Source organism: Chaetomium strumarium (assembly GCF_033439665.1).
Source record: "Chaetomium strumarium strain CBS 333.67 chromosome Unknown B0T15scaffold_3, whole genome shotgun sequence".
Taxonomy (NCBI): domain Eukaryota; kingdom Fungi; phylum Ascomycota; class Sordariomycetes; order Sordariales; family Chaetomiaceae; genus Chaetomium; species Chaetomium strumarium.
Window position 1 is genome coordinate 2,205,069 of NW_026944431.1, and position 9,860 is coordinate 2,214,928.

At 57.2% G+C, this 9,860-nt stretch overlaps 3 protein-coding genes across 3 annotated transcripts; 1 reads left to right on the forward strand and 2 right to left on the reverse strand.

The window, feature by feature from the left end:
• Positions 1-178: 178 nt before the first annotated feature.
• Positions 179-2,872, forward strand: B0T15DRAFT_484219 (uncharacterized protein; the record flags this gene model as incomplete). The annotated part of the gene is made up of 2 exons (XM_062866216.1): positions 179-2,237; positions 2,301-2,872. 2 exons carry the CDS (start codon positions 179-181, stop codon positions 2,870-2,872), a joined length of 2,631 nt encoding a protein of 876 aa, XP_062722759.1.
• A 603-nt stretch (positions 2,873-3,475) lies between these two features.
• Positions 3,476-6,164, reverse strand: B0T15DRAFT_484220 (P-loop containing nucleoside triphosphate hydrolase protein; the record flags this gene model as incomplete). Its single annotated transcript, XM_062866217.1, has 4 exons — positions 3,476-3,493; positions 3,550-5,340; positions 5,403-5,854; positions 5,912-6,164. 4 exons carry the CDS (start codon positions 6,162-6,164, stop codon positions 3,476-3,478), a joined length of 2,514 nt encoding a protein of 837 aa, XP_062722760.1.
• Positions 6,165-7,163: 999 nt separating this feature from the next.
• Positions 7,164-9,775, reverse strand: B0T15DRAFT_159969 (organic solute transporter Ostalpha-domain-containing protein). Its single transcript, XM_062862096.1, has 6 exons — positions 9,556-9,775; positions 9,469-9,486; positions 9,356-9,409; positions 9,208-9,295; positions 8,146-9,147; positions 7,164-8,072 (listed from the first exon to the last, which is right to left on the reverse strand). The coding sequence occupies exons 1-6, from the start codon at positions 9,642-9,644 to the stop codon at positions 7,542-7,544; spliced, it is 1,782 nt and encodes a 593-aa protein (XP_062722761.1). The 5' UTR covers positions 9,645-9,775; the 3' UTR covers positions 7,164-7,541.
• Positions 9,776-9,860: the final 85 nt, after the last annotated feature.

Genomic DNA, 9,860 nt, shown 5'->3' on the forward strand with positions numbered 1-9,860 from the left:
GGAGTACGTTACACGTATGGATTCGTCGAGAATGATATAAATAGCTCTACTGGTGCCCAAAGGTGACCGAACCGTGTGTGCTCGACTCGTCCGACGTCGCCTCTGCGTCTGTCTTGCTCAGGTCGAAACCCTTGAGCTTCAAGCCCTTGCCAACCGTTGAGAGCTCAACCCTGGCAAGATGCCTATGTTGCATGAAGACGACTCGGGACGGGCCCGCTCTGGCGCTGCCGGGTCTCAGCACGCCGATTCGGCGCCGATTCCGATACAGGCTCGGCCAGGAAGGGGGGCTTGGTTGAACCGGCGGCTGTCCGAGGAGAGCATCCGCACTGAGCTGTGTGAAGGGCCCATTCCCGACAGCCGCCCCAAACTACTACCCTCGCCGCAACGGGATGTCTCCGATGTCTCCCGCGCCGAGCTCATAGAGCGCCTCAAGAAGGGCGATGTACATGTACAAGTACATCATCATGATTCTCAATGCCAGCGTTCCCAGATATGGCCGGCCGGGCAGCATCCCCAGCGTCTGTTCCCCCAGAGAAAGATGTCTTCGCCGCCTCGGACGCCTCAGTCCGAGGGGGAAGCGCCGCCGGGCTTGTTGCCGGCGCCAACGATAACCCCTGAGCGGCAGAAGCCAAGCCACGGCAAGCAGGCAATAATCGACCCTTTCCAAGAGGACGGAGTGAGCATTGGGCCTCCGCGATCAGCCCTCCACAGCGGCAACTTCACGCCTGTGATGTCTCCCGGCACTGCCGACGCTGAGAATCCTTCGAATCCTCCCTGTGCCGGCGGCCAAGGTCATCTCCGTTCGGGGCCTGCTGGATGGATGAGCACATCACCTCCGAGAGACTATACACCCTATCACTTGGTGAAAGAAACGGCCAGTTACAGAAGAGAGGCCTTCAGGTCTTGCAGTCCCTCTTCATTGAGTTCTTCGCTCTCGTCCAGTTTTGTTTACAAGCCGCCGACCAGTCCGTTGGTCCAATCGGAGACCAACGAGCAGCTTGACATGACGTTGCCCCTGAACGGCTCCCGCAATCCTCGGCGGCATACGCTCAACCTCTTCCACTCCCCGCTCGCGAATGCCACGGCGACTCTCAGAACCCACCCGTACCAGGCACACCAGCCGCGGCGGTCCCTGAATTCCACCCCCAACTTCTCGACGGGAACTTCGCCGCAGACTCCCGCAGTCTTCGGTCCTAGGCGACCATCGCTCGGCTCGGAAGCCTCGCCGTTGCATCACGCGTCCATGGTGGGATCCTACGAGGAAAGTATCCTCAGGGGCCGCATGTCTACGACGCCGTCCAAGCCCCTCGAGTTCCTGGCACAGATCGGCGTCTTGGGCCTCGGCAAGTGCAAGGCGAGCCTCCGCTGCCCGCGCCATCTGACGCTGCCTTTCTCTGCTGTCTTCTACAGCTATGCCGACAGCTCCAAAGGGACCGAGGACGGGCCGAGCCCTTACGTGGGACAGATCGACCTTGAACGTGGACTGCCGAGTCTGGAAGACGGCCAGCGATCGAGGAAGAAGCTTCAGTCCCGAGCCCAAGCCCGGAATGGCGTCGGAGAAGCAGATGCTGCCGCTGCCGCTCACGGCCCTTCGGTCGACCTCTCCGACGGCGAGGGCGGACCGAGGCCGACCACTTCCAAACGGCGCTCCCGGTCGCCCAAGGCGCCGCCGGGGGGCGGCTACCGGATCCCCGAAAAAGGCCAGCTACAGATCATCATCAAAAACCAAAACAAAACAGCCGTCAAGCTCTTCCTCGTGCCATACGACCTGGCAGGCATGGAGCCTGGTACGAAGACCTTCATCCGCCAACGCAGCTACTCGGCCGGCCCGGTCATCGAAGCCGACATCCCGGGCACCAGAGATGCTCCCACGACCGCAGCAGACCGCCCGATCCTGCGCTACCTCATTCACCTACATATTTGCTGCCTGTCCAAGGGGCGCTACTACCTGTACAAGTTCATCCGCGTCGTCTTCGCCAACCGCGTCCCCGACGACAAAGAGAAGCTCCGTAACGAGGTAACCTACCCGGAGCCGCGCTTCACGCCGTACAAGCCAGGCCGCGTGCTGCACCGCCCGCCCGCGCCCAACAACCCCCATCCTGCTGCAGCTGCCAGCAGTCTACCCCCAAGCGCACCTTTTGCCGCAGACCGCGACTTCCGCCGGCGCAGCGCCGGGGTCTCCATTTCCCAGGGGTACCCTGCACATCCATACCACCACCACTTCCTACAATCTCACAGTACTGCTACCAGTACACTTCTAGTAGGAGAACTTGAACGTCGCAACAGACCACCATCACCAGTCGCATTGGCCGCGCCATTCGGCATCTCTACCTCCATCGACCAGCGAGCAGAACCAGAACCAGAAGCAGAAGAGGAAGTTCCCAAGTGCGAAGAAGAGGACAAGAACTCCACGGCAACACCGCCGCCGATGCCCATGGCAATGCCTGGCGTCGAGATGACCGGCCGCTCCACCATAACACACCCTATCACTACTACCACTACTTCTACCACTACCGGATCCTGGTATCGATGCCGCGACAGTCGTGCACCGCCGCTGCATGCAAACTCTTCCCCAAACAAGCCGCGAGAGCCCTCCTTTCCTAGCCCTACACAGACGATAACAGCGACAACAACACCAACAACAACAATGAACGCCCTCAGCGATTATGGCAATACCAGTCTAGGGGCTTACGACAAGCTAAGCAAAGGTTACGTCGGCTACGGCGGCAGCGCCGATGGCAGGCGTCCTTCTGCGGAAGGGCTTTTGTCCAAGAGGCTCCGCTCCCTGGGCGTCGTTCAGCAGCAGCAGCAGCCTTCTGGGCCCGGACTCGGGGAGTGGGAAGACTGTTTGCCAATGGAACCCACGGATTGATTCCCAATCATGAAATGTTCAGATGAGGGTAGTGCGTGTGCTTGGGATGATTGGAGTAGTACTACCTAGTACTTTATTAACATGTAAACCTTATTTGGGCGTCTCGAGATTACTAGTACATGTACATACCAGATGCGATAAGGAAATTGGCTGTGCACAGGGAAGCGTCAAGGGTTAGAATAGGTACTACCTACTATAGGTACCTGTATTGTGCCTGACCCTTGGATGGCGACGTCAATCTAAATGTCATCAGCTAGCACTTGAAGAAATACGAAACATGTCTACAATAGGTAATCATTTACGGGATCCGGATGCCCTTCAACATGCACCTTCACTGCTTTTGACCGAGAGTTTGGTAAACGTGTAGTAGATCAGTTCGCAACTACAAACCAACCAGATGCAACACAATGCGGCAAGAAAGCTCTGTGGCGCCAGCAAAACTCTATGGGCTTTGGCTCTTCATCACAGCCCTCCATCCTCCTGTTTTGAGGTGCTTTCACACTCCTAAGTCCATCCGCCGCTGAAAAGCCACCGCGGCGGCGCGGCGCTTATAATGCCGCAGCCACGGAGCAGCGAGTTAAACCCCGGATCGGTAGGCCATGCTCAGAGCTTGTCATAGTACTGGCACAGTTCGTTAGTAAACAACATGGTACATCAGCTTTCGAGTTGGCACTTACGTTCTCCACGCCCGGAACCTCGACCTTGATACCCTTGCGCTTGCGCATCTCCTGAACAATGGCGCCAACCTTGGTAGAACTATCCAGAGGATCGCCACCAGGAAGAAGCTGCCAGTGGTCGAAGACAGACTGGGGGAAGGCCTGACCCGAGGTGGCCTGGCGCAGATCGCCGTTGAAGCCGAAAGACTCCATGACAGGTAGGTATGCCTTGACAGTGAACAATGGGGTACCTGGGCGCTGCTCCTCGGCGAAGACCTGACCTCTCCTGCGGTTGAGCACACTGTAGACACCACCCATGGCATTCTCGGGCACCTGGATTTCGACCAGGAAGACTGGCTCCATAAGGGCCGGCTCCGACATCAGCACCGACGCGTAGATCACGCGACGAGCAGTGGGGATGATCTGGCCGCCGCCACGGTGGATAGCATCGGCGTGCAGGGTAGCATCGAAGAGGTTGAACCGGATCGCGCGCATGGGCTCCTCGCCGACGGGTCCCTCACGAGTGGCCCACTGGAAACCGGAGACGACCGAGTCCTTGATTTCCTGGAGGTACTGAACGGCCCTGGTCGCATCAACGAGCAGGTTGGCACCGGTGGTATCGGGACCGAAAGCCCAAATCCTGCGGGCCTCGGTAACGTCCCAGCCGTAGTCGTCGGCCAGAATACGAGCACGGGCCTTGAAATCGTCGCGAGGACCGATCTTGCCGGCCTCGATCTCCTTGCAGAGCTCCTCGTCGAGCCTTGCAGCCCTCATGTAGAGACGGTTGTGCTTGTTGGGCGACTTGGAGAGCGCATCTCGGCTGGGGTCTGACTCGGAGCCATCCTTCATGATGGTCTCACGGTACTGCACGACAGGGTCCGAAATGATGAGGGGCACGCCGGCGTGGTCCTCCTCGAGATCCTTCAAGCAAATCTCGAGGTGGAGCTCACCAGCGCCAGCAACGACGTGCTCGCCGGACTCGTTGGTCATGGTGAGGACGCAAGGATCCGACTTGGACAGACGCTTGAGACCTTCGACGAGCTTCGGCAGATCCTGAGCGTTCTTGACCTGGACGGACCGCTGCACGACGGGCGAGACAGAGAACTTCATGACCTTCATGTTGTGGGCAGTCTCGCTCGTGGTGAGCGTACCAGACTTGAGCAGGAACTGGTCAATGCCGACCAGACCCACGATGTTACCGGCCGGCATGTCGTCGATGGGCTCGACCTTGCCGCCCATCATGAGGACGGTACGCTGGATGGCCTTGATGAACAAGTCCTCCTTCTTGCCGGGGGTGTAGTTGGGGCCCTGGATGCGGACCTTGAGACCGGAGCGGACGGTACCGGAGAAGACACGACCGAAGGCGTAGAAACGACCCTTATCCGAGGTGGGCACCATCTTGGAAACGTAGAGCATGAGCGGGCCCTTGGGGTTGCAGTCGCGGATGCTGATGGCAGCCTCATCATCGGGGGGGCCCTCGTACAGAGTCTCGGCACGGTACTTTTGAGCCGTCACGGGCGAGGGGAGGTGGAGAATCATCATCTCCAGCAGGCAGTCCGCGGCGGGCAGGAAGGTGCGCATGACAGCCTTGAGAAGCTGCTTGCCCTCCTTATCGCGATCCTCAGCGGCAAGCTTGAGGTTGAGCTTCTCGAGGAGAGTCGCGATCTCATCCTTCTTGAAGTTCATGACGGCAGCGAAAATCTTGAAGATAGGGTCCAGGATGAACTGGCAGAAGGCACGCTCAAGCTGCTTGCCCTCGTGAGTGCCGGTTTTGGACCACTTCTTGGTGGCGGGGTTGAAGTAGTTGTCACCCTGCAACCTGTTAGGACGTGGAAAGATTTTGCGGCCCACAAAGAAGCGCAGTGATCACTTACCCAGAGACGCTCCATCATCTTGTTCCGGTCAACACCAAACTTTTTGGCGTACCGGATGGCGAACTGACGGATGGTGAAAGCCCAGCCGTGGAGACCGGAGCCGAAGGCGACGGTACCCTTCTCAGGGTAGACCTGGACATCACCAAGAGCCTTGTCGAGGTAGGTCGAGATAATGACGTTGACCGACTCAATGGTACGCGAGAAGGACTGGTAGAGGTCCTCCTTCGAGACCTGGAGCTCGAGGAGCGCGCGGTCGACCTTGTTGATGATAACGACGGGCTTGATGCGCTCACCGAGGGCCTGCCGAAGCACAGTCTCGGTCTGGACGCACACACCCTCAACGGTGTCGACCACGACGAGAGCACCGTCGGTGACACGGAGTGCGGCCGTGACCTCAGAGGAGAAGTCAACGTGACCGGGGGAGTCGATCAGGTTGATAAGGAAGTCCTTTCCTGTCCCGACTGTTAGTTTCCTCATTGACCGAATCGGTTTTCCGAATGAGTGCCTACCGTTCGACTCCTGACCAACAATGTCCTTGAGATCCTCCTCGTCGGGCAGAGTGCCATAGAGGGAGATGGCCGTAGACTTGATGGTAATACCACGCTCTTGCTCATCAGCTCGGGTATCTGTCGCCCGAGCCTCTCCTGCCTTGCCGGAGGAGATGATACCGGCCTTGGCCAGGAGGGAGTCGGTCAGAGTGGACTTGCCGTGATCGACGTGCGCAATGACGGACATGTTGCGCACGTTCGTGGGCTTGTCCATCAAGGCCCGGATCTCCTCGATCGTGAAGCTGTTCAGCAGCCACGGTCAGTACCTTACTACTAACTACTGCCATCGGATGTCTGCCCTTATCTCCGGGGCGGGGCATCAGATCCAAACTCGCTCATTGCAACAAGAAACGACGAAGACGGGCGGCAGCACCCCGGGAACGGAAAGGTGACGGCGGAGCTTGATGGGCGACTTACTTGACCATTTTGGCGGTATTGACGGCAACTCTTTGAATGGGTTGAAGGTAGGTTGAGGGGAGGTTCAGGAAAGAATCTCTACTTCGAAGAGATTTCTATTCCCAGGTAAGCTAGAGCTTCAAGGCGCGCAAACCCGAGAGCTGAACGAGGTTCAGGCGGTCCTGCTCGGTGGATCAGCTATCAGCCCCAGACCGATAGCCAGAAAACAAGAGAAGGCTGGTAAAGAAAGGCGTCGAGGACAGTGGAATGTGCAAAGCCAGCTGCTCGGGCGCCTTTATTAATGAGGTTGCGAGGGAAAGAGAAAAACTGAAGCGCACAGCGGGGAGGGCCTAAGGAGGGGTAATGGAATGGTGGGGCAACGTTCCTGTGGTCTTGTATGGATCCCTGCACTTTGTGCGTCGGCTGATGTAACTGGCCCGGGCGAGGGTCAAGCCCTGTTTCTGACCAAAGGGAAGAAAACCCCCGCGATAAAAGTGAAGATTTCGCTGATGGGAGAACATACCTACCTACGGTACCTTGACTCCAGCGGAGTGTACTGATTTGCTGGTTTGCAAGACCGGAAGAGATGATAAGAAGGCCGAAGCTCGAATCTGGTGAGGACGGAGCACAACAAGGAAAGTATGTAGTGTTGGGATGGAGGTTCGAAGGCACTGAGGGCTCACCTCAAGCTCTTCTTCTACCTAGGATACCAGCACCGACCTGAGCATGAGCAGTTGGAGCTTGGGCCCTCTGAGAATTCGCCGCCTTGTCACTCGGCGTTCAGCTGTGTTCAGTGATCCTGCCAGTGCAGATCATGAGTCCACTCGGCGTGACGCACACACGCAATCGACTCGATCGAGTCATGCTCGAGTCATGCTTTATAGTACGATGGAAAGCTGAGATCAACACACACTCGGGATTGAGACCTTGAGGAGATTTGCCGCTGCAATGAAAATAGCGATCCTCTCATTGTGCCGAGTTGCCACCCGGAAAGAAATGGACTCCAGATGTCCATTTATACAAATCTATGCCGTCAAAACCGCGATTCCTCTGTCAAACACCAACGCAATGCTTCACTAGCCGATGTGCACACATAACCATAGCACGTCCGGGTCTCAGGCGGGTATCAGAGACGGTGCGCCATCACCCAACGCTCAGGCCTGCAGCCAGCGAAGCCGGCAACTGTCGGGATGGTTCATCTTCCCCACACGTTTTGGAATTCCTCAGCCTCCTCGCCATCAAGACCATAATGCACATCTGTGCTCTGTCCCACCACATCGCTTTCTTCGCCAGATTCCTCCCCTGTTTTGCCATCATGCTCTTGCACCGGTCCGCCTCGCCGGCCGTAAGTAGTATTGTCTTGTTGAGGTTTGTGCTGTCCGCTGTCTGTGTCGACCTTGAAATCGTCCTTCGTCAGGTCCGGATGTGTGCCGATTGTGGGGCCATAGGCAATTTCAAGCGGATCCTTGCCCGATTCATGGGTCGAGCTAGGACTTTGAGCATCTGCAAGTGCTTTCTTCTTGCCCTTCTTATCCCCGACTCCTGCCTGGGGACCTGCGGGTGCCTCCTTTTTCCGTCTTTCAAGAGGAGCATCGGGGTTGAGGGTCGGCACCGAACTGGACGACGAGCGCTGGTAGAAGCTGCCAGTGGGCGTGTGCTGATAAAGACTGGGATGAGGCGACATATAACGCGCACTTGCCGGTTCACTTGCCGTGATGACAGGATACTAAGCGTGCTGTTAGTTGAGGGCGTTCCGCAGGTATAAGTGCACTATTGGAAAGAAAAAGACATCGACGCACATTCCAATCCCCGTACTCGAGCTTTCTTGCTCTCTCATACAGAAGCTCCTCGTCTGGGTCGAGCACGAGCTCGTCGAGGCTATTGGTGTGTGGAGATAGAGAGCCGTTTCTCCTACTCGGCCCGCCGTTTGCGCCCAAGAGTGGTGTTGTTTGATTGATCTCGTCTGGCCGCGGGATCCAATACTTCCCCTTGCCTCCCCGTTCATACCGCATCCCTTCTTTTATCCGAGCCAGCCGTGACCGAGAGGCTTCATGAGCCATGATCTTGTCTCCGGAATCAAAGATGCGGTACCCGTATTTGTCGCCCGAGAAGGTTTCCTTGGAGTCCTGGATGAGGTCACGGATTCCGAAGGCGTCCCTGGCCGCGTACCATACCGGCATCCTTGCCGAAGCAATCCTGTTGTCGGCGAAATCATGCCACGAGAAGGCATACCAATGAGCAATAGCGAATGCCGGCATCTCGATGCAAATCAGAAAGTCCTGGATGGCTGCGGCGAGATTGTCGGGGGTATAGCCCTCTACTTGATCCGGTATAGCGCCCAGCCAGACGAGGATTGACAGGAAGAAACCCTGCCAGTAGGAAGCAAAGATGATAAGTTTGACGCATAGGAACTTGGGCACCGGCCGGAAGGGCTTCAGATCATTGTGCATGCAGACCCAAAATAGCCCCAACGAGTAGAGGCTGACGGTGACGCTGAGGTTGTAGACGATTCCGCTCCAGAAGTAACCCGACTTCAGCCCAATATAGCCCTCCTGGTATGTCCCAGTTGCCTTCATGACTATCGCTGCAACAGCCAGGATTGGTTTTAGCCACGCATACTGCAAGATACCCCGTTTCACGGCGAGGAAAGTGTGAGGATCCGATATGTCGACCCGGGGAAGAACATGGTTAAGCGGCCAGAGGTGATGGACCGGTTCTCGACCGTGTGTCATGATGATGAGTGCCCGTTCACCGCTGAGGTAGTTGATCAACAACTGGAAGAAGGTGTAGATTGTGAAGGCCTAGTAACCATGGTAAGCTTCCATGGACCGGGAGTATCAGTATTAAGGAGAGTGAAGTACCTCGTAAATGTCCCGTATAGGGTCGAGAATATCCGCAGCTGTGCGGGAGACCATGCTGGTCCAGGAAGCGACCGAGTATATGGGGACCCTAGCCATTGCTTAGCAATAGCACCATAACCATTCACGGTGCAGAGAGGGAAACCCGTACATGAGAAGTATGCGGACGACGTATCGCTGCAGCAGTGGCTTCCGATAGTTCTTGCTGTGTCGCCGCGGTCAGCACTTGCTCGCCGGAGATGCATCCGTCCGGAGGGTTCTCACGTCTGTAACCATATCGCCCTATCTCAAGGAGGTGTGTCAGCTTTCTAGCAGCAGACGGACGCGGAGGTGACGGAGAGCGCATCTTACACCATGGAGAGCAGGGTCGCGGCGATAGACGCGACTCCCGCGATCACGGTCGCTGCCGCCTCAAACTTCTGCCCTGTGCCTCCAGTCATGGTTGCTGGGCAGCTAGGAGCATAAAGCGGTGAGGCGGATTACCGAGCAGTTCATGAAACGGCCATCAGGCTGGACACACAGAGAACGTGTCGTTGAGGACTGAAGCTCTTGCGGGGCGGGATTGATGACGACGCCGTCGAAGCAGAGGAAGCTGCAATGCAACTTACGGCTCGAGCGTCTAAAGGAACAGTGTGGGCCCGCCCACAAGGCTGGGG